At 45.6% G+C, this 24,820-nt stretch overlaps 1 protein-coding gene across 1 annotated transcript in view; it reads right to left on the reverse strand.

Annotated features, from left to right (window-relative positions):
- Window positions 1–24,820, reverse strand: part of SYCP1 (synaptonemal complex protein 1) — a 139,142-nt gene that overhangs the window by 100,916 nt on the left and 13,406 nt on the right. The window contains exons 2-7 of the mRNA XM_060232988.1: window positions 11,288–11,411; window positions 10,225–10,303; window positions 9,782–9,828; window positions 5,804–5,968; window positions 5,476–5,543; window positions 1,690–1,763 (exon numbers count right to left, since the gene is read on the reverse strand). Of these exons, the coding sequence (XP_060088971.1) occupies window positions 1,690–1,763; window positions 5,476–5,543; window positions 5,804–5,968; window positions 9,782–9,828; window positions 10,225–10,303; window positions 11,288–11,401 (547 nt within the window). The 5' untranslated portion in view covers window positions 11,402–11,411. The remainder of the gene's footprint in view (window positions 1–1,689; window positions 1,764–5,475; window positions 5,544–5,803; window positions 5,969–9,781; window positions 9,829–10,224; window positions 10,304–11,287; window positions 11,412–24,820) is intronic.

The following is a 24,820-nucleotide window of genomic DNA, read 5'->3' on the forward strand; positions in this document are numbered from 1 at the left end:
CACTGTTATTGACACTTCTACTGGGCCTGCTGTGGCCCCCAGGCTGCTTTGCTGCCATTGTCGCCAGGCTAAATATGGCTCCTGTGCTCCATCATGCTGAAGGTACAAAGGAAAAGGTATTCTCTGTGCTTTCACAGAATACTATTTTATTTTAGGGGAAATTTAAACCTCCCAAAGTGGTTTTTTTTTGTTTTGTTTAGACAATGTGGCCCTGACCCACAGATTTAGATATCTGCAGATGGGGCCCACACTTGAGAAATAGTATAGAACTTTTTCTTCCTCCTATAATTTCAGGGCTTTTTTGTAGCAGGAATTCATTTGCATATTAGGCTACACACACACCCTGATGTAGCCAATCCTCCAAGAGCTTACAGGGCTCTTCTTACAGGGCCTACTGTAAGCTCTTGGAGGACTGGCTACATCAGAGGAGTGTAGCCTAATATGCAAAGGAGTTTCTGCTACAAAAAAAGCCCTACAGCTCAAAGGCATCCAATGAAGCTGATCAGCAGTAGATTAACATCTGAGAAAACACATGATTCTGTTATGAAATTCACTTATAATAATGTAGAGATAGCTACTAGCTTACATAGTTTTAACATAAGAGACAAATTAATGAAGAACAGGTATATTAGGCCTGCTTCAACTGTTAATATTGGTTGCCAGGAGGGGTAGAACAACTGAGCTTTGGCCTCCATCCTATGCTAGTCAGCTTTCTGGGGCATCTCACTGTAGGAAACAGGATGCTGGACTACATGGAATCTTCTTAATTAAGGACAAACTCTAAAAGACAGGGAAAAGAGGAAAAGAGAGAAGGGTTGCTACTGCTACTAATATTTTTAATATGACTTATTCCTGAACAAATTCCTTTTCAAATATTAGATATCCAGTGATCTCATGATAGCAATTCTATTTTCAGTGATATAGAAAAAATTCATTCATTGTTGGCTAAATAAATTTTTCCCCATAAAAAGGCTAATTATTGATAAGGCCAGAAGTCTTTAGAAATTCTTAATTGAGAATATTCTATTGTATCCAATTTAATGTAGTGAATCTTCAGCTAGTAAAAATACACAAAGGATATTGAGATCTCAGCGATTCATTTTCCTGGACCTGGAGAAGAATGCAGAGGTATTGTCCATCACTTACAGGCATTTAGTAACTTACTATTCTGCAGGCTCTTTCGAGCATGGTGTCCTTCCTACACGTGATGGGAACAGCCTATACATTGGGGATAAAAGCTGATGGTACTGACTGCATATATGTGAGATGACAAGGGCGTCTGGAAAAAGAATTCCTCTCCCCCCTCCCCCGCCACATACATGTTTTAAGGAGAAACAAGAAGGAAGGAAGAGGAAGAGGGGAGGAATTATGCAATCCCTAAAAAAACAGAGGAGAAAGCCTTCCTATGAATTCATAACTGCTCACTGGAACCCTTTGCTTAACTGGAAAATATAGCAAATGCTACAGGAAAGTAAAATGTGGCAGGTAGATTGCTTGGTTTCTTAGCCCCACAGAGTAACCTTACCCTGGAAATTTTGTACCCCTAGACCTCCAATCTGGGCAGTCCTGCATGACAAAAAAAGCTGACAAACCATTACATGAGGACCTCCTTTTTTACTCAGTATTTGAATGACATTTTTTAAAAGCATACAAATGCACTGAAAAATGCAAAGCACAAGTGATATTTACATTTGTTAGACTTCTCCAGTGACTGTGCACATGTTTCTTTAAGCAAGTTGCACCAACGTCTTGTAGCATTGGTTCTGAAGGGGGAAAGACGTTATATCCATAATTATATTTTTAGAGCTGTGATACATGTTATATTTTATACAATAAGTAATCAAAATTGAAAATTCCACAAAAGCACTTAAACTAACTGAACTCTATAAAAACTAAAGGTCCAAAATTTAGTATCATGTCTTCCTCCCTCCAGGTCTGACAGCACTGAAAGTCAAAGTAGAAGTTACGAAGTATCTTATAACAACTACTGTGACTTTCTGACCTGTCAGAATAGTATAGCATAACATGATGAACACCAATTTAATCTGCTTATGGAAACGCATGTGGCCCACATAACCCACTCCCCAGGTCTATAAGCAGCCCTTGATGTGCACCTGTCACTTTTCCATGCCCCAGCAACAGCCATCAGTCTCTCAAGGTATTCAGCAGCCACCTTCTAAGTCACCACAAGGCCATCCAAGCACTGCTGGCCTCAGGAAATGCCATTGTTCCCCTTGCACCAGGTCTCTAGCAGCTCCCTCTTGATGGTGGTCCATATGAATGAGCGGACAGAAAGGATGTGTTATGTGGGCCTCATAACCATGGGTCTGGCAGTGGCTTTAAATCCCCACACCATCCAGAAGAGGGACATGATGCACTGTAACTCTCACAGTCCCACCATCCCCCATTCAACTTGAGGTCCACCCACTGTGACACCTCATTCACAACCTCTTGCCATGGGAGTCCTCAATGCCTAAGGGCCAGAGGACAAACAATCTGCCTTCCACAGCCTATCTCAAAAGACAGTGCCAAGATGCTCCATACTCTGTGGGGAAAATCAAGGTGAAGAAACTTGGGATGGGGGAGGGCACAGAGAGCAACATATCAATCAGCAGGCCCTGCCCATGTCACATGCAGATCCATGAACATGCCCCATGCCCACAGTCATAGAATCACAGAGTTGGAAGGGACTTCTACGGTCATCTAGTCCAACCCCCTGCACAATACAGGAAACTCACAAATACCTCCCTCTAAATTCACAGGATCTTCATTGCTGCCAGATGGCCATCTAGTCTCTGTTTAAAAACCTCCAAGGAAGGAGAATCCACCACCTCCCGAGGAAGCCTGTTTCACTGAGGAACCGCTCTAACGGTCAGGAAGTTCTTCCTAATGTTGAGGCGGAAACTCTTTTGATTTAATTTCAACCCACTGGTTCTGGTCCTACCTTCTGGGGCCACAGAAAACAATTCCACACCATCCTCTATATGACAATCCTTCAAGTACTTGAAGATGGTAATCATATCATCTCTCAGCCCCCTCCTCACCAGGCTAAACATGCCCAGCTCCTTCAACCTTTCTTCATAGGACTTGGTCTCCAGACCCCTCACCATCTTCATCACCCTCCTCTGGACCCATTCCAGCTTGTCTATATCTGTCAGAACTGGCAGAACATCAAACAGAGTCCAAACTTGTTACAAAGTATAGGCGTTTATTCGAGAACTACAGTGCTGAAGCTACAAGATAACACTGATGCCTAGGCCTGGCATCTAGTTACATTTTATGTGGTTAGGACAGCAACAATAAAACCATCTTTCACACAGGGTACAGACAAGTGTCTCATTCTCAGGGATCGTTATCAGAAGGGAGGATGCATTCCCGCTGAGAAGGCCTGTTCGGCCTGGCTTCAAACGGCCATCTGCAGATGTTGACCAGAGGTTATCTGTCACCCTCCAAGGATCACAGGGTGTTTGAAATGCAAAGCATTTGGTGTTAGTTACAGAGGCAAAGCATCATGTGTTAGTGGGGGCCTGCAATATGGAGTCAGTGTGGCTCACAGCATATATGAAAGTTACAAGTTCTGACAATATCCTTCTTAAAATGTGGTGCCCAAAACTGAACACAATACTCCAGGTGAGGTCTTACCAGAGCAGAGTAAAGTGTGATACCATCACTTTATGTGATCTGGACACTATACTTCTATTGATACAGCCAAAAATTGCACTTGCCTTTTTAGCCACCACATCACACTGTTGACTGTTCAGCGTATGATCCACTAGGACCCCTAGATCCTTTTTGCACATACTACTGCTAAGACAAGTCTCCCCCATCTCTATTGCTGTCTGTCTCCAAAGAGAGAGATAGTAATAGACAGTAACCCCAGAGCCTAGTGTGAGCCAGGATGGGGCAATTAATTAACAACAACAACAGCAACAATAGTAGTAGTAGTTGTGGGCACCGCTTTGCTGACCACTTTCTCTTGGCTCACTGCTGCAGTTTGGTTGGTGGGGTGCAAACAACCATGATGTTGAACACCCAGTACACAGGACCTCAGTGCAACAGCTACCCATCATGACACATGGTATCTACCACAAAGCATGGCAGCAAGTGGTAGCAAAGCTGCCCCTGGAAGTGGCAAGAACTACACTAGCATACTCCACCAAAAGCCCATACAGCCGCACCTTCTTCACTTGGGTCCAACTGAGCTAGCAGGGGGCATCACCACCCTTAGCGCCCAGTGCAGTCATGTGAGTGTGGGGCCAAATACCATGGGAGCCACTGGACCTCAGAATGCATCCCTGTCCCCCAGTGCCTACAGGATGAACACAAAAAAGGAGCAAGGCATCTCTGGGGCACAGCCACCCCCTTCCTAGTGACTGCAGTAGGTTGTGGGGCTAGGTCTGCGTGGGGCTAGGTCTGCATGGACCCTGGAGTGCAGGAAGGCCCTCCAACATGAACCATTCCCCTAACTAGTTCCCCTCCCTGTAGCCACCAAATGGCCTGCAAACAGATGGTGACTTCTGCTACCCATTCCAAGGATCTGGCTGCTCCACCTTTGCGTCTGGCTGGCATAGTGACACTGCAGGAAGCACCATGTCAGACACTACTGTGAGCACACCAACACCTTGCAGCTGACATCTGGTTTTCACCCAGACAAGACAGCCATCCAAGCCTTCTGGAAGGAGCTCAGCCTAGCACTGCAGAGCCACCTCCAAAATTATCTCCATTCTGTAGAAGGTGCTGCTAACATTCTGCCTTGCCACAGGCTTATTCCAGGCACTTGTGGCCAAGGTACTGGAGGTGTCCCAGTCCTTGCCAGGTTTCCTGCAGGAGGAGGAATAGGAGGAGTTGTCCCTGTGTTTCATGGGAGTGACAGACTGTGCCCAAACAGTGCTCATCCCTGCCTCCCAGGGTACATATGGCAAAAAGCTTAGCAATAGCCAGGGACTGTAGTGCAAGACGAAGAGGAAGAAGAAAAAGAGGAGGAGGAGATTGGATTTATACCCCTCCTTCACTTGGGGTCTCAGAACAGCTTATGATCTCCTTCCCTTCCTTTCCCCACAACAGACACTGCTGTATGTAGTATTGACTAACTAGTTCCTCATCTGTGGAAAAAAAGATAGTGAGCTATCTTATAGGGTTTCTCGAAGGATGTGATATATGAGTACAATCAATTCCCCACTAGCCTTGTCCCAGTCTCATGCTCCTCTTCTCTGCAGGGCTTCTGTCAGATTTCACACAAGCTGTCCCGGGGCTGCAACTCACTCCGACTCTTTGGCACAGCAAGCTGAAACCAGTTTTTAGAGGATCTTATTTACTGCATGAAAGAGGTGGAGTGAGTTGCAGCCCCGGGGCAGCCTGTGCAAAATTGGAAGGAAGCCCTGCAGAGAAGAGGACTCTGAGACCAGGACAAGGCTAGTGGGGAATCATTGCCTAAAGATATAAGCAAAACATAATTATCCTATAAACATTACTTACTCTTTTAGAAGACCTTTATTCTCCTGCATTTCATCTTCCAGTTTCAAGCTTAGTCTTTCATTTTCAAACTGAATTTCCAAATATACAGATACAAAAAACATGGATGAACAAATTTCAAATGTAAAAGTGTTGTCAGTTTCTCAACAGGTTCATGTATTAGATTTTAGCAATTAGATTAAATAGACTTCAGTAATGCGATCATTGTATTTTCAAACTAGTAATTGCATGGATTATTTTTTTTAAAAAAAATAACATTTGTAAATATTACTTTATAAGATTTTATTCTTATTTTAAACTTAGATATTCCAAAATGTTGTAAAACACTTGCCTGCAACTCTTGAATAGCTTTACGTAGTGCTTCTATCATCTTTCTATTTTCATGCAATTTTCTTTCCTTTTCCTTTAGTTCATATTCTATGCTTACTTTCCATTTCTTGATCTTTTCAGCTTCTTTGTAAAGCTTTGAGTAAAGCTCGCCCATTGTCTCCATGTTCTACAAAAGCAGGGTGAACTAATTTACTCAAATATTAATTAATTAAAAGGTTTTAATGAATTCATTTTTGCCTAAATCTCTATACCCTTATCTACCATTAAAAGTTCTCTTTTGTATACCAAAGTTTAAAAATAGCAGGTTTTCTTCTTGCTTTTGGAAAACATAGGAACTGAGAGATACTGAAAGTAGCTTTATTTTGCATCTTCATAAAAAGTTAATTTTAGGAAACACAATTTTTACATGGTTACACCTTCTTTAAACTGGGTTTATTTATTATAATTATGTAATAGTTTGATCTATGATAACAATGAGAAATCTGAACAGCAGCAGCATCACTCCTGAATAAGAAGCTTATGACCTTCAGTGGCACAGATCAGAGGGCACCTCCATGCTTTTAAGTAGCCAAACTATTCACTACACTGAAATTCCAGGAACTAAATCCTGCCTGCCATTTTTAAAAAACTAAAATTTGCTTTGGGAGATAGAATGCCATAACTACTCACTGTTCATCCCAAATTCATACATGCCCCAGAAGTATGTATGTCCTGCCAAGTTATGAAATTGTGTTTGGCCTTTAAAAAACAGCAGGCCATGCTCAATTACAGATATTTGCATGTTCTGCGAAGTTGGATCCTAGGAGGTCATTCCATTCTCCCCCAAGCATTTCCTTTCTGTTTTAATCAATTTCCCCTCTGTTATATTTCCCCTCTAAGCTGTGGAGTTTTGTGAGCAAAAATTCTACTTTGTGAGCTACTGGCATTAAAGTTGTGAGCTACTGCAAAATTAGTTTGCTCTGGGGCTATTTTTCCTGAGCTAAGACAAAAATGTGTGACCCAGAGGCTAAAAAACTGTGAGCTATCTCACACTAACTCAGCTTAGCGGGAACACTGATTAGAATATGTATGGTACCCCTGCATCTTTTACAAGCATTCTTTAAAACATCCCTCCCACCTCCTGACTAGAATAAAAGGATACAGAGATCTCCATTTCTACTCATATCTGACAAAGGGAGTTTTGACTATGCAGAACTTATACCCTGAAATGCTTGTTGGTCTCTAAGATGCTACTGGACTCGAATCAATCTCACTGCAGACCAGCACAGCTACCCTCTGAAACTAACCCTACATAAGGTTGCCAATTCCCAGTTGGGGGCAGGAGATCCCCTGGTTTGGAGGCCCTCTCCTCACTTCAGGGTTATCAGAAAGTGGGAGAGGGAGATGAATGTCCACTCCATTATACCCTATGGTAACTGGTCCCCAGGGGATATAATGAAGAATTGATCCATCGGTAACTGGGGCTCAGGGGGGCTGGGTTTTTTGCGTAGCATCCGGTGCCTCTTCTCAAACCCCCCCCCCAAGTTTCAAAAAGATTTGACCAGGGGGTCCAATTCTATGGGCCCCCAAAAAAGGTGCCCCCATCCTCCATTATTTTCAATGGAAGAAAAGCATTTAAAACAGGGGTGGGGAACCTCTGTCCTGAGGACCGCATGTGGCCCTTGAGATGTGGCCCTCAGAGATTGCTGGGCTGAACCGAGGGGCCTGGCTGGCCAGCAAGGATCGTGGGGCCCAGCCGTGCTGTGCAACAGCCTCCCCAGGGCCAAGCAGGGATCACAGGGCCCAGATGTACTGTGCGGCAGCCTCCCTGGGGCCTGGCTGGCGAGCCAGAATTGCTGCAGGGCCTGGAAAAGTTACTGTCACAATTTCAGTTTGCACTTGATTATCCCAAATGGTGTGGCCTAATATGCTAATGAGTGTGTGACCTAATATGCTAATATTAGGAGATGTGGTCTAATATGCTACTGAGTTCCTGCTGGGCTTTTTCTACAAAAATGCCTTGGACCTTTGTGTGTGCCAGATTAGGCTCTCCCCACATGACTTCAAATAGAAAAACAATTATTTGCATTAATTTTGCTGGCCTGAATCATTCTGCTTTGGCGGAGCACTGTTTTTTAAGTTGATCATTTTTATGGCCCACGAATGATATTATAAATATCCTTATGGCCCTTGGCAGAAAAAAGGTTCCCCATCCCTGATTTAAAAGGAGTGCAGCCCTTTCAATGTGATAGCCCAAACTCCCTTTGGAGTTCAGTCATGCTTGTTATAACCTTGCTCCTGACTCCATCCCAAAGTCTCCTGGCTCTGCCCCCAAAGTCCCCAGATATTTCCTGAGTTGGACCTGGCAACCCTATTCTCCAGAGAGTTTTCAAGGCATAAATATGGTCAGTTTCTCAATAAAGTTGGCAGGAACTCATTTGCATATTAGACCATACCTCCTGGTGTCACCATGGCTTCTCACAGGGTTTTTTGTAGGGAAAAAACCCAGCAGGAACTCATTTGCATATTAGGCTAGCCACTAGGCCCCAGCTCTATCTCTTGTGCTTTCCTGCTTTCTCTCTCTCTGTTGCTCTCTCTCCCCTGCTCTCTCTCTCTCTATCACTTTCACTGTCGCTGCCTCCTCTTGCTTTCCCTCTCTCTCTGTTGCTCTCTCTCCCCTGCTGTCTCTCTCTGTCACTGCCTCTTCTCACTCTCCCACTCTCTCTCTCTCTGTCGCTCTCTCTCCCCTGCTCTCTCTCTGTAACTTTCGCTTTCACTGCCTCCTCGAGCTGGTGGAGGAAACTGGCAGCTTGGAGGGGTTGGAGCGGGTAGACATGTTGGGGGGAGGCCGGCAACCCACAAAGAGGGCAGTGTGAATCTCAGACAGGGGAAGTGGCTTGGAGAGGTCCTCAGGCACCATGAAGAGAGGCCTGTCCCAATGGCTGAGTGAGTCTGGTGGCTCCAACGGAGGTTGGTCGGACACAGAGACCTGCTACCGCTTCCCCCTGCTGCTGCCTCTATTTCAGGTCACCACAAAAACCTGCCACTTGCCACCTCCCTTCTCCTCTGCGCTCAGCGCTGCCCACAGCTCTTCAGCCTGCCTCACTCTCCTGCTCCCTCTCGCACACTCGCGTGGGAAGGGGGGGGAGAGAAACAGCCTGGGAATTAAAGGGCCCTACAGTGGGAAGGGGGGTTTACATAATGGGGCCTGGCTCCCCAGGCCCCCTGTAGCTATGGGCCTGCTCTGGGTGACATTTTCGTTACAATCTCCTTTATCTTCTTCCCCCACAACAGACACGCTGTGGGGTAGGTGGGACAGAAAGCTCTCACAGAAGCTGCTCTTGAGAGGAATAGCAACTTGTGACACAGTCACATCAGCAGGTGCATGTGAAGGAGTGGGGAAGCAAACCCGGTTCTCCCAGACAAGAATCTGCACACGTAGCCACTACACCAAACCGGCATATAACAATGTGGAATTTCTATTTCTTATAGCTTGCAAATTGATAAAATACAGCCAAAAGAAGAGATAAACTTGCTCTGAGGGTTGCATCTACCTTGCAGGCTGCTAGCTGGCCATTCTTCAGCCACAGCTGAAAATATTCAATCTTAAAATAGTTATATATGCAGTAATTTGAAGCAAATGAATATCCATATTTGAATCTAGAGGATAGCCATTTACAGCTGACAGGTAGCAAATATCAATCTACCCAGTGACCTGCAATAACCTCACACAGAAATATCATGCACCAGTTAGAAGGTGGACCCCAGCATCAATTTTCTTTTTTCCTTCATGTAGCAATCCAGTGTACACTTATCATCCAGGATAACTGTATCAACTGCTCCCACATACCAATTACAGGATAAATATTCCTGAGGCTGAGAAACACCACAGGATTTAGCAGGGAGATGGAAAAGAAAATTAGAACCATAATTAGTGAAATCCAAAAACATTCCAAAAACACAGTGATTTTTATCACGTTATAAAAAATGTATAACCAACCTCCTGATCTATTTCAGGTACAAGTGTTACTTTCTGAGATGCATGGTCTGAAAAATACAATATATTAAATTTGATTATTCCTTAGTATGAATAGGTATAATGAAAAATAACATACTACTTCTGAAATTAGTAAGTGATTACAAATGTTGTTGATGATGATGACAATGATAATTATGCTCATGCCATGTTTATTTGTAATAGTACACCCAAATAAGTGTCATAGACTACAAGTAAGGTATCATATATTTGATTCTGGCTTATAAAAAGTTCAACAGTTAAGCAATCTATTACATATGTAACAAAGTGACATTTTAAAACAAACAAAAATTTAAATACTGTAGATGTTTCAACTGATGCCTGCAGAAGAGCTTGCTCCAATCAAGTGTTTGTTTCTTGTTATAATATCTGCCTTTCATGCTTATTTTTGCATTTTTTATTCTTACCCATGACTCGCAAGTGTTTTGGTGTAGTTTTCATCACAAAAGGCAAGTTATAATCATCTTCCATGCCCTTGTTAAAATCCTGAACAAAAGCAAACTTTATTATAAAAATTAAAATAGCATATGATAATTTCACTTTCACTTTTAAAACTATCTGTGTACTTTTGAATAAAAATGTCATAAATTGTCCATTTTAATTTATTGTTCACACTAGGGTTGCTAATCCCCAGATGAGGGCAGGGGATCCCCCGGTTTGGAGACCCTCCCCCCGCTTCAGGGTCCTCAGAAAGCGGGGAGAGGGGAGGGAAATATCTGCTGGGAACTCTATTATTCCCTATAAAGATTTATTCCCATAGAAAATCATGGAGAATTGATCCGCGGGTATTTGGGGCTCTGGGGGGGCTATTTTTTGGGGTAGGGGCACCAAATTTTCAGTATAGCATCTAGTGCCTCTCCCCAAAATACCCCCCAAGTTTCAAAAAGATTGAACCAGGGGGTCCAATTCTATGAGCCCCTAAAGAAGGTGCCCCTATCCTTCATTATTTCCTATGGAAGGAAGAAATTGAAAAGGTGTGCCATCCCTTTAAATGTGATGGCCAGAACTCCCTTTGGAGTTCAATTATGCTTGTCACAGCCTTGATCTTGGCTCCACCCCTAATGCCTCCTGGCTCCACCCCCAAAGTCTCCTGGCTCCACCCCCAAAGTCCCCAGATATTTCTTGAATTAGACTTGGCAACCCTAGTTCATACTGTTCTTTAATCTCTCTGCTCTTTACTCCCTTGCTCAGAATTCACTTAAAGCATCTGACAAAATATTCTAAAGCACCTAATTGTTTTTATTTAATGTTTTAATGTAAATGTTTTGCTGTTGTTTTATTATTATGAAATTGTGAGGTGCCCTGAGCCTGCTTTGGCAGGGAGGGTGGGATATAAATAAAATAAACCTAAACCATATACTGTAATTAATCTGTTCGCCTTTATGATGCAATAAGACTTTTTGGTTTTGCTGAAACAGACTAATACAGCTACCCACTGCATTTTGGTTTTTTTAAGCAGTAGTAATTTACCTGAAAGAATTCCCCACCTCCTGTGCTTTTCTGTGGTTTAACAGCAGATACCTGGGCATTATTCATCCTTGGAGGGACAAACAATTTAAATGTAAAAGATTTCTCCTGTTCCATTTTCTCAAAACTAGAAAAACAAACAAACCATGAATTAAATATCAAAATAACACCAGTAACTGCAATTTTTTTATTAAATATATTTAAAATAGTACATCATTTCCTATTCCACCTTTTGATGTTTTATAGACCAGTTTAAACTGTAAATTCATAATGTAATGCCATGATCCTAAATAAATCCAGTAATTGTTTTCCTATAATAAGATGGCCCTTTCCACCACCACCACCAATACTAAGGATTTATATAAGTATTTTCAACCATTAAAAGCTTGTCATACTTTACGATAGCCAGTACTGTTATCTCCATCTTGTGGGTTGCCTAAAATAAATACAAAATAACTGTAGTTTCATTATTTAAAACACAAACAACTTATAAGTAATATATTCTGGATGAGGCTGCTTTTGATTCTGCTCAGTGGTTGCGACAGACAAGTTCCGTTAACCTATATTTGAAGATGGTTGCTATGCAGAAAATAATGAACTGCTCTTCAAATGCATCCATGTAATGTTAAGAATATATTTTAATCTGGAATGTGTTCTTTTTAATGTTTTTAATGAAAGAATAAACTTACTTGAAATTTGATGCAGATTTTTAATTGAATAATGAATTTGCCTCAGTATCTCTGAGATCACTAGTCCAGAATTAAAACTGATCACTGCAAAATGAAAATTTTAAGTATTTTCACAAGTTATCATAAGCATGTGTTTTAGTCTGAATTTATGTATCACTTAACAATGAAGACACAAGATGAAAAGCACAAGATCCAAAAATAACAGGAGGATCTTGTTATTTTGCATCACCAAACAGCAAGCAAGCTTTTGAGTATCACTATTCTGTGATGTTTTGGCTGGTCCTATTGCAGGTATTATCCTACTATTATGGGATATTTTCTATATATCTATAGAACATATCTATCTGCAATTTTTAACCAGTTATAACCAAGTGTACATCTAAAGAATGAGAAGAGATATGCTAGTAATGTTTATCTAAGCCAAATTTGTGTTGTCAGTGGTTTCTGGTAGAGGTGTGCATTCGGTTTGGCTGAATCAAAGAAACCGTCGAATCACCCGATTCGGAAGAATACGGCACCGTATACTTCCGAATCCATTTTGAAGCCATTAACACAGGAGCCGTATACGGCTCCCCATATACTTCCAAACAGATATTCGGAAGTATACGGAAGTCCTTGGAAAAGGCGGGAAAGGAGCTTCTGCAGCCTCAGGGGAGCTGCTTGCCTCTTTTCCTGCCTTTGGAAGCCTTTTCCCGCCTCTCCCATAGCCTCCCTGGGATCAGGGAGGGAGGGGGAGAGGAGTCCCAGCAGTCAATCCAAAGCATGCATTTGCAAAATGCATTGCAAATGCATGCTTTGCAGGGCTGTTGTGTAGCTGATGGCTGGGCTAATCCCCCAGCCATCAGCAACATTGTTGTTCTTTTGTTTACTTGGGTATCCAAGTAAACAATGTTCTCTGGCCAATCACAGAGCAGTGGTATTTTTTGAAACTGCTTTGTGTAGGGCCAGAGAACCTTTTTAAGGAGTCTGCCTGGCTGGACTCCATTTCATTGCTGCTGTGTTGGTGTGAGAGAGAGAGATTGTGCTGCACTGGCCCTTGGCCTCAGCTGCTGCTGCTCTCTCTCAGCCTTGCCTGACCTGCCTGGAGAAGAGAAGACGTCTAAGGTAAGACAGTCTTGGGATTCTTGTTTTTATTTTATTTAGTAAAAGGACTTTTTAAGACTCAGAGTCCCTTTACTTATCCAGATTTGGGTGGGTGAGTACTGGGTAGCTTATTTGGGGTTAGGGGGTTCTGATGGGGGTGGGGGCCTGGGGTGGGGGGTTTGCCAATTTGCCCATATCTTACTTTAGTGAGAGGACTTTTAAAAGTGCAGTGTCCTTTTACTTTTCCTGATTTGGGTGGCTTGGATTTCTTGGGGTTAGGGTGAAGGGTTTTTGGGGGGTGAGGGGTTGGTAAAATTCCTGTATTGTTAAGTCAAGTTTTTTACTGTTTTAAAAGGATTCGGTGTTTGATTTGTTGATGCTGTGTTGTGCTGCTGTCGTTCCTTTTCTCTTCTGGTTCTGGTTCTTGGAGGGGGGGGCTGTTTGGCCTAATTTTCATTGTTGAAAACGTCACTTTTTTAACAGTTGCGTTTGTTGGCCTTTACTCAGTGATCTGTTTGGATCTATTCTCTGTTGCTGCTGGTTTTGCATCCTCCTGTCCTGTTGTCCCTTTTCCTGGTTCTGGTTTTTGTGGGGGGGGGTTAAAAGTTAAGTTTCTTTCTGTCACGTTTTGGGTTTTTTTAATTACCTCTGGTTGGTGTGGGGGTTCGTGTGTGGGCTGTGTGGGGTGGGTCACTTTCATGTTTTTATACAGTTATTTTTGGAGTCTGAGGGTGCTTTCTGTTTGGCTAGGGCCACTAAATAGGCTGCCCCACTAATATGGGTGTTTTTAGGGATTGTGTTTTTTGAAATTTAAAAAAAAATTAATCCAGTTTAGGGCTGTATCTTCTTTCAAAATTCAACTTGGCCAGATAGGGGTGATCTAACAAGATTTTAAGTTTCTCACAAAAGAGCCTAGGGTTGCAGTGCATCTTGCTTTCAGCCACTGAAAGCTGATGCATCCTTAGATTTCCATAGGGTAAACCACAGCTTCTCTCAAGTTATAGGGGACACCTGATTTCTAGTTTGAAAGGAAATCAGGTTTGTCCCAGGATCTCGTTAGGAGAAGTTTAACTAGGAGGATATAACAAGGATGCCTTCATCTCAAGATAGTCTTTTAAAAACTGTAGCCAGGTAGAGGCAGGATCACCTAGTCTCCTAAACCCAGAGAAGGACAGGTTAGGGACCAAAAAAACAAACAAGTTTTGGTGGGAGGGTTTTTAAAAAGTCAGGGCACCTATCGGTTCAGGGTACAGTGCAGTGAGTTAGGTTTGTAAAAAGCCCCACTCTCAGTTCAGATTGTGTGAGACTGGCCAAGGGTGACATGAGTGGCAGGCAGCAGAAGAGGGGCCCTAGGGGCAAGGCCAAGGAGAAGACTAGAGGGGTCTGCTGCTTGGGCAGTCTCTCCTCCAGCTGACGTCGCTCGGCCTCAGCAGCCGGAAGAGGGGCAGCAAGAGCAGCCCTCCTTGGAGATGAGCTTTGGAGAGTTTTCTGTCCAAAATGATCACCCCAAGGAGGGTGCAGAGTGTCGTGCAGGAGCTGGAGGAGAAGCTGGTTGAGGAGGACCTGCCCCCTTCTTCGGTTCTTTCAGGCACTAGCAGTCCTTCAGGGGATGGCCAGGAGGGGAGGTCGCATGGGGTGGAGGGGGAAGAGATGGAAAAACACGAGGTGCCTCCATCTCCACCCACTTCCCTCCGGCAGCCAGCCCCTTCTGCCACCCCGAGACACAATATGTCTGCCCTGAGCACCTCACAGGAGGTGGCTCCGGACACCCAAGCTGCTGGTCAGCTTGGGCATCCGTACACCTCCAAAGTCTGGAAGCATTTCCAACTTATGGAGAATCCATGCTATGCGCAGTGCCAGCTGTGCAGGGTCCAGATCAGTCGTGGGCGAAACCCTGCACACCTGACTCCGGAGGGGATGCGGAACCACCTGCGGAAGCACCACCCAGTGGTGCTTCTTAAGGGGGAGAAGCAGGCTGGTGCTGGGGTGCCCAAGCGGCCAACACCATCCAGCCCGGAGGTCTGTCCTATCGCGACTCCCTCCATAGCTCTCCAAGAGAGTTCCATGGTAGTGCAGGGACACCAGCCATCTCTGCCTGAGATGTTTGGTGGGGATGGCACCTGTGTGCCAAGAAGGGGAATCAGGTATGGCAGGAGGGTGATCGCCTGGAACCTTGCCAGGTTGATCGCCCATGGGCTTCCATTTTCAGTGGTCGAGAATCCTGGGGTGCTAGGGTTCCTCGAGTACCTGGCGCCCTGGTACAAAGTTCCTGCTACAACCACCATTAGCAGGACCATTGTGCCAGCTGTTTTCAGGGCAACTAGATCTGTGATGAAGGTGCATTTGTCCCGTGCTGCCGGGAGGACTGTTTATTTCACCTCAGATATCTGGAGCTCCCAACATGCGTTCGAGGTGTATCTCTCCCTGACTGCGCATTGGCGGCAACCCAGAGAGCTGCAGGGTGGGGGTGGCAGTAGCGGTAGGCAGGGTCAGGGCTGCCAGGCCGGCTATCGCTGGGCCTTGCTGCAGGCCGAAGCAGTTGATGCGCCACACACGGCGGACACTCTCAGAGCCATCCTCTCACGGCAGTTAGAGGGCTGGGTAGGCAGCGGGGACATCGCCATGTGCTTCGTGGTGACTGATGGTGGCTCCAACATCAAGGCGGCTGTCCAGTATCAAGGCCTACAATGCCTTCCTTGTGTGGCCCACCTTCTCCACCTCATGGTTAAGGACACATTGGGCCAGACAAAAAGCCAGGATCGTTGGTATCTAGCCGTGACTCATGAGTACCGACTTCTGCTCCAAAAGTGTCGGCACATCACAGGTCACTTCTCACGCAGTAATACGGACTGGTATCTGCTACGTGAGAAACAGACACTGACAGGCGTGCCAGGGCACTGCCCGATCAGTGACATCAGCGCACGCTGGAACTCTACCCGTGCCATGCTGGAGTGCATGGTGGAGCAGAGAGCAGCCCTGGATGCCTTTGTCTCTGAGACGAGAGTCTTTCGGGATGAGAACTGTCTCACCCAAGAGGATTGGGTGGTCATTTCTCAGACTGTGGAGGTTCTTGGGCCCTTCAAAACCCACACAGAAATGCTCTCATCTGACACGGCAAGCATCGCACTGGTCGTCCCCATGGTCCACATGGCCCGAGGACCTGGCCTTGTTTCTAGCGCCAGCTTAAGGCCGTGCAGATGTTCTTCCAGTGGTGCGCACCCTGGTTGTTAGGCTGCAGGAAGGGCTTGAGGCCCGCTTTCAGACTTTGGCGACCATGTTAGACCTGTGCCTTAAGGGAACAGTCGCCAAGCGGGCCAACGAGCTCAATCGCTGGCAAGATGAGCTCTCCCAGAACGTCAAGCGTTGCAGAGTCAGACTGGGCCCAGTGCCGGTAACTGAGGAGGAGGGGGGTGGAAGCAGCTCATCTGCCACTTCCACTGCTGTTCATCCCCAGCCTCCCCAGCTAGGCAGTGTTTCCCACCAGACTCACGCCATGAAGAGTCCTGAGATGACACTCGTCGGGTGGCTCGTTGGCCCCTCTGGGAACGGTAGGCCCTTGAGAGCGGAGACGGGTACTGCGATGGTGAGGGACTATCTTTTGGAGCCCAACAAGTCGCAGGAAACATCTTCTTTGGACTATTGGGTCATGAAGGAGGGGGTCTGGCCGGCCCTCTCCTCCGTGGCCAAGGCGTTCCTCTCATGCTCACCGACAAGTGTGCAGAGCAAGCACGTCTTTTCACATATGGGCGACATTGACTGCCCACATCGCAATTGCCTGCAACCTTGGACAGTTGAGCAGTTGGTCTTCCTGAAGGTCAACTTGCCTCTGTTCAGCTCCCCGAACGTAGACTTTGAGAGTGAATGAAGTGAGCACCTACTTGTGCCTGCATCCTCTTTTGACCTGCACTTGGAAGGTGGTTGTAAAATGCTCTCCCACTAAACATAGACTAGAGTCCAAAGACAGTCCAAAACCTCACAAATTGATTGGCAGTGCACCCCCCTCCACCCCTCATCCATCCCCAAACCGAAAGTGAATGCTCGTTTAAAATCTGCAAAGCAATCCAAATTTCCCCAGTTCCCGTCCACACATGTCTAACAATACTGAAAGGGCCACTGCAGCCCCCAACTGTAACTGACAGCACCTACAGGCCCAGCCAGGATAACCCAGTTGTTTTTTTAGGGGCAGGAGGAAGAAAGACGGAGATGCCAGTGATGATGACAGCCAGCCAGCAGCCATACCAAAGCTGAGGTCCCTCTAATGGGAGTGATAGCTGGTGTGTTGCTGCTGAGCTGAGAGAGAAGGAATGGTTGCCTTCCTCTCACACAATCTGAGGCCCTCCCAGTGATCTTCCTCATTTGGGGTGCAACTCTGGCTCGCCTCCTTGTGGTGCACCCTGGGTAACGAAAAAGAGCCTGGACCAGCCAACCATCCATCACTCAAGGTAAGTCTAAATGCTTCTTGCTTTGTGTCCGATACAGAATGTGGAGCTAGGTATGGTCCACCGCTTCTCCTGAGAGTTGTGTTGTTTGGGGCAGGGCTGAAGAGCTGGCATCTGTAGATTGTGTGTTCTGTGGCAGGGCAGCTGGCACCTGGGTGAGAGACCCAGAACCAGCATGCTTGTTGTGCTTGGCCAGCTCTCCCCATGTTGTTTGGGGGCAGGGCTGGAGAGCTGGCATCTGGGTTTGCTGCAGCCAGGTCTGCTGCAGACCTTGAGCAGATTGTGTTTTGTGTGGCAGTGACGTTGGCATTGGCAACTGGGTTTATATTGGTTCCAGGCCAGCAGGGTTCATATAGATGGATGTAGTCTTATAGAGTCTTATTTGGGTCTTATAGAGAGTCTCTGGTGTGAAGTTAGGTTTGGCTTTGGGTGCCCCAGGAATTGGACCCCCTGGCCCAATCTTTTTGGGACTTGGGGGTTTTGTTGGGGAGAGTCCCCTGCAACTTGCCTGCAGTTTTGGGGGCTCTCCCTCAAACCCCCTGCCCCCCAGTAGCCTCTAATTATGCCCTATGTTGCCATTGATTTCAATGGCCCATAGGGTATAATGGTGGGATAGGGGAACCCTCTTTGGGTACCCCTGGAATTGGACCCCCTGGCCCAATCTTTTTGGGACTTGGGGGTTTTGTAGAGGAGAGTCCCCTGCGGGTTCCCTGCAGTTTTGGGGGCTCTCCCTCAAACCCCCTGCCCCCCAGTAGCCTCTAATTATGCCCTATTTGCCATTGATTTCAATGGCCCACAAGGTATAATGGTGGGATAAGGGCACCCTCTTTGGGTACCCCTGGAATGGGACCCCCCGGCCCAATCTTTTTGGGACTTGGAGGGTTTGTAGGGGAGAGTCCCCTGCAGGTCACCTGAAAATTTGGGGGCTCTCCCTCAAACCCCCTCCCCTCCAGGCGGCTTCCAATATACACTATTTTGCCATTGATTTCAATGGCCATAGGGTATAATGGGGCCATATATTCAGAAATAGCCACGCATCTATCGTATATGCGGCTATTCCAAGTACCCGTATTCGGAAATATACAGTATTCCGAATTTTTTGGTTCCATATATTTCCAAATCCGATTAATTCCGATTTTTTTTTTTTTTTTTTGCACACCCGTAGTTTCTGGTATAGAAGGAGCTAGGATATGAAGTTCCCTACAATTTCATTTCTATCATTAAGGACTGTATACTGAGAAACAGTGTAAAGGGTTACAACTATGCCATCCCCATCACATTAAAATAGTACTTGAAAATGTATTTTGATACACAAGCAATTCATAGTACTTCTGTAACAAACAGCCCATCTTAGTAAAAGAGGATGAGTTCTCATTAGACTAGAGGAAGAGAACAACTCATCCCCAGGGGCTGCCTTGACAGACTCTTCCCATGAGACGGGGTCTCAGAATCTTTCTGAAGGGACCCTGAGCCAGCAGGGTCCTCAAGCCTGGAGACCTCAGTATGGTCTTGCCCCCAATCAGACCCACCATGGTCAGACGTGTAACTTAGTTGTAGTATCATGATATATGCAATGTGCTGCTTGACATGACTAACGTCATATTGTATGCTGTGACCCTGCTTTTCTACTAACTGTGAGAACAGCAACCTGTAGTCTTCCCCAGAGCAATTCCAAACCAGAAGGAGAGGAATTTCACACCCGGCCTAGGAACCATCTGGGCCTTTGAAGTTAGCATGCCCAAGGCAACCAGTGGGTAGCTTCCTGGGAGCAAGATGGTATGGGAAGCGCTGACTGTCTCTGAGAGTGTGAAAATGCTGTATTGTTTCCTTCCTTTGAAATGTACAAAAAGGCAAGGCACGGCCTTGAAAGTTATCAAACTCAACTTGCCTCTTTGCTAGACTGATTGTTCTCAAATAAACGGATTAATTTTGCAACACTATGATCCGCCTTTGTTTGAAGTTCCTCGTCTGACACAAAGCACCACAGAAATAGAGGAGGCAAAGGGCTAGGGCTGAGAAGAAGAGTAGGTATTTATACCCTGCTTTTCTCTACTCTAAGCAGTTTCAGAACAGCTTATGATCACCTTTCCCATTCTTTCCTCATAGCAGGCACCTTGTGAGACAGGTGGGGCTGAAAGAGTTCTGAGAGAACTGTGACTATCCCAAGGTCACCCAGTAGGCTTTATGTAGAGGATCAAATCTGGTTCCCCAGATTAGAGTCAGCCACTCTTAACCATTACACCACACTGGCTCTCTGAAGCATGGACCAGGCAGAGGAGTGCATGTCTGGCAGCCTGCAGCTTCCTGATTGCTATGGAATTGCTGAAATAGACTGATGTCATGATATAGGACTTCTTGTAGAGGAGCTAGGGTTGCCAGTTCTGGGTTGGGAAATATTGGAGATTTTGGGGTGGAGCCTGGAAAGGCTGGGGCTTGGTGAGCAGAGGGGAGGAACCTCAGCAGGATGACATACAGCCCACTCTCCAAAGCAGCCATTTTCTCCAGGAGAACAGATCTTGGCTGTCTGGAGATCAACTGCAATAGAAAATCTCTAGGTGCCACCTGAAGGTTGGCAACCCTAAGAGGAACTATCAGCTTGCAGTGAAGAGCCTAACTTGTAGGTATAAAGCTGTAGTCTATAGCCAATGTTGGGTTGTCTGCAGTCTTACTGACTACCTTACCAGTTGCCTGGCCTGCTTAATGTAACCTTGGACTGCTTTTGACTTGGCTTTTGGAATGTGTAACCTGATCCTGGACTGCCATCTGACTGAGCCTGCCTTTGGCGGGGGAGGGCGGGATATAAAAATAAACTTACTTACTTACTACTTACTTACTTGTCTTTGATTGTGTTATTGGACCTGGGCTTTGATTTTTGAACTATGACCTGAGAACCCCTACTGTCAAACCCTGTGGTTACTGGGACTTGCCTCCCACCTGATGTCTGAGACAATTTCATATAAGAAACTGCAAATAATTCTGACAACTCTAGCAGTGAAACAACTACTAGAATGCTGAAAGAGAAAAAATGACTTAAAATTTTATTTATACTCTTTTTTTCACTGAGATTCACTCCAGATTACAGTTTAATTTACTTATCAGATTTATATTCCGCCCTCCCCCAACAGGCTCAGGGCAGCTAACAACAGTTTAAAAACATTAGCAATTTACAAACATATTAAAATTAAATATATAAAAACATTTCCATACATATTAAAAATCCAAGATGGCAAGCTTCTGATTTCCATTATATTAGTTCAGTGAGATTGTCGATGAAGGTAATAGCCACCTCCCCCTAACCATTAAAGGCGAGTTTGAATAGTTCAGTCTTACAGGCTGGGCGGAACTGTGGCAGGTCCCGCAGGGCCCTGATATTTTCGGGGAAGGCATTCCACAAAGTGGGGGACTATTACCAAGAACGCTCTGGCTTTAGTGCTGGTCAGTCGAGCTTCTTTTGGTCCAGGGATCTTAAGGAGATTTTGAAACCCTGAACGTAGTGCTCTCTGGGGTACGTATGGAGAAAGGCGGTCCCGAAGGTAGACAGGTCCCAGGCCATATACGGCTTTAAAGGTTATAACCAGCACCTTGAAGCAAATCCAGAACACCACAGGCAACCAGTGTAACGCTTTCAGCACAGGTTGAATGTGCTCCCGTACAGGTAGCTCCTAGCTGCTGCATTTTGCACCAGTTGCAGCCCCCAAAGTTGAGTCAAGGACAGCCCCATGTAGAGGGCATTACAGTAGTCTATTCTCGAGGTGATCGTTGCATGGATCACTGTTGCCAAGTCATCTCACTCTAGGTATGGAACCAACTGCCTTATCCGCCTAAGATGGTAGAATGTGGATTTGGCAGTGGCTGCTACCTGGGCCTCCATTATCAGTGAAGGCTCCAGGAGCACCCCCAAGCTCTTGATCCTCGACGCTGGCACTAATAGCATCCCATCAAAGGCTGGCAAGGGGATTTCCCTACCCAGGTTGCTGTGACTCAGACATAGGACCTCTGTCTTCACTGGGTTCAATTTCAATCGACTCTGCCTGAGCCATTTCACTACAGCTTGCAATGCCAGATCTTCCAGGGCATAGCTGGACTGGCCTCCCAACAATAGATAGAGCTGGGTGTCATCCGCATACTGGTGACAATCCAGCCTGTATCTCTGGACAATCTGGGCAAGGGGGCGCATGTAGATGTTAAACAACATCAGGGAGAGGACTGCCCCCTGAGGAACCCCACATACAAGAGGATGCCTCTGGGATGACTGCTCCCCTATATCCTATAATCAGAAGCTCCCCTATAATGAAATGGTTCCCAAAGTGGGTGCTACTGCTGGGGGGTGGATTACCTTAGGGGTATACTAAGAGGAAGATGGTGGTGGCTGGGTGAGGGTCCTTTTACTGCATTGTTCACTTATTTGTGATTGACCAGGCTATATATCATGCTGCCAAATTGGATTGCAAGTTTCTGCTTCTGCATAGTGCTGAATTAGGTGGGAACTATTGGCATTTTTAGTAAGTATGCCACCAGAACTCCAGTCAGAGCAGTATGCTGTGTTTTGAGAAACAGTTGTCACTGTGTATCATTTTTCATTTTAACTTTGTCTTTTATGATTTTTCAAGAGTTTGCTGGTAAATTCTGAGAGATGATTCCTCACAACAATTCAGCTCAAGGACACAGATGAAATGGCTGAAAATGTGGACGATACATTGTACAGCATACTAAGGACAACAGAATTTGCATTATAGCTGGATGAGTCAACCTCCTCCAGGCAATGAATCTTTGTTTCTTGCTTATTTGTGCTTTAAAGAGACAAAAGTTTGGGTCAAATTGTTATTTGTAAAGCAACTAAGAACAGATACTAAAGAAAAGGCAATATTTTGTGATGCTAAGCAGCTCTTTGAAGACAAGGAAATTTTGTTTACTAACAATTCAGGGCTTTTTTTTACAGAAACTCACAGGAATGCAGTTCCAGCTGGCTTGGTGTCAGGGGGTGTGGCCTAATATGTCAATGAGTTCCTGCTGGGCTTTTTCTAAAAAAAAAAAGCCCTGTGTGAAACAATGATGATGTCAGGGGGTGTAGCCTAATATGGAAACGAGTTCCTGCTGGGCTTTTTCTACAAAAAAAGCCCTAACATGGTTGCTTGTGCAACAGATGGAGCATCATCAGTGACGGGTTGCTACCATGGGGATGTATTGCTTGCTTGAAAAAAAGCAGTGCCAAATGTCTTTACCATTTACTATCATTCATTGCCAACATCTGGCTACAAAAAAACTCAGTGATGGCCTGAACAAGACACTACACACTGTCATTACTGCAGTGAATAAATTTAAAGCCCACAGTCACAATGATCAACTGCGGGAGCTTTGTGTTGAGAATGATGAAAATCTGGACCATTTGCTGCTTTATACTGAACTTCATTGACTGTCAAACGACAACAGTGTGAGATGCTTCCCATCTTCCGTTTCCTGAAAGCCCTCATAGCCTCTCCCCTTTTTTTGCATCCCCACTGCATGACTGTCTTCAGCTTTCCCTCTTCTCATCAGCAGCCTCTGCCTTGGAAAACTATGGCCCAGTTGTGTGGTGCCAGCTTTGGAAAAGACCCTGCCCTTTCTGTTGTCTTTTACTCACAAAAACCAAGCCTGGAATGCTGTGGTTGTGTAGCAAAGGCCACTGAGGTAATCCATTTCTTAATGCTACAGGTGTTCATTTTATCATTTTTGAGTTTTAAAACACCCCAATGGGTTTTAAAAAAAATAATTCAAATTTTAATGCAAACTTGGAGTATTTCCTGGCACAATTGTTTAGTACGATTCAGTCTCTTACAGTCCTGCCACAGGGCAGATCAAACATCAGGGAACTGAATATAGGCTGTGAGGCTTTTGTGACTTTCTTCACGGATAAGATCTTGTCACTCTGCCACAACTTTCCTGCCACATTTGAAACAGTATGTGAACTTGATACTCCACGCCCGTCTTCTAGTCCAGTTTTGGATTGCTTCACTACACTCAGCCTGGAGGAAGTTGACAGGATTCTCTCTACTGTACACCTGACAACATGTGATCTGGACCTTTGCCCATCTTGGCTGATTAAGGCAAGAATGGAGTTACAGCATCCTATGTGGAATGTCATAGATCCCTCTCTGAAGGGCTCCTTCCAACATCTAAGGAGGCAATGGTCCACCCTTTCTTTAAAAAACCATCACTGGACCCAGCCAAATTGGTGAACTATCAGCCAATGTCGAACTTAGACTTTTTGGATAAGATCACTGAGAGGGCAGTAGAGCTACAGTTGCAGAGTTACCTAGAGGATGCTTCCATGTTAGATTCCCATCAGTCCAGCTTCTGCCCACACCATGGGATGGAGACAGTACTGGTCAGGTCACCCTCATTGATGATTTCCAGCGGCATCTGGATTAAGGCGGTTCGACAGTGCTGTCAGCCGCATTCAACACAGTTGACCATCCGTTACTGACCCACCACCTTGCTGATGCAGGGGTTCAGGAGTTGGCCTTGCAATAGCTTTCCTCTTTCCTTCAAGGTTGGGGACAAACGGTGGCAACTGGGGGACAATCATCCCGGAGACACCCACTTGTGTGTGGTGTGCCTCAGGGGGTGGTGCTCTCTCCGATGTTGTTTAATATCTACATGCGTCCCCTTGTCCAGATTGCCTGGAGTTGTGGGCTGGGGTGCCATCAGTATGCAGATGACACCCAGCTCTGTCTATTGATGGAGAACTGGTCTGTGTCCTGGAAAATCTGGACCTGGCGTTGCAAGCTGTGGTGAGATGGCTCAGGCTGAGTTGACTGAAACTGAATCCGATGAAAACAGAGGTTCTTTGCCTGAATTGTGGTGGTTCTGGCAGGAAGATTCCCCTACCAGCTTTTGATGGAGCACCACTTGTGAAGGTGCCTAAGGTTAGAAGCCTAGGGGTGCTACTGGAGCCTTCTTTGACAATGGAGGCCCAGATAGTGTCACGGGCTGGGGCCGGGTCAGGCAAAGTCCAGGGGCAGTCCAAGGTCTGTAGCCAGTGAGCAAAGAGGGTCCAAGGCGCCAAAACCAAATCACAGTCCAGGTATCGCAGGTCAGAGGTTCAGAAGCCGAAGTCAGGGGGTCCAGGAGTCAAAGCCAAAGTCAGGGGGTCCAGAAGCCAAAGTCAAAAGCCAGAGTGGATGCTAGAACATCAGGTAAGTGACTAGTTGCTTCCACAAAGCCTCCTCCCAAAGCCCACAGCTATATAGCCCTCTGCTGTCTGTTGCCCATTTGGGCTAATTGCTGGCTCAGAGAGGCAGCCAGGATCCTGCTGAGACTCAAGCATCCTCACTCCTAGAAGGGCC

The sequence above is a fragment of the Heteronotia binoei genome, chromosome 2 (assembly GCF_032191835.1).
Source record: "Heteronotia binoei isolate CCM8104 ecotype False Entrance Well chromosome 2, APGP_CSIRO_Hbin_v1, whole genome shotgun sequence".
NCBI lineage: Eukaryota > Metazoa > Chordata > Lepidosauria > Squamata > Gekkonidae > Heteronotia > Heteronotia binoei.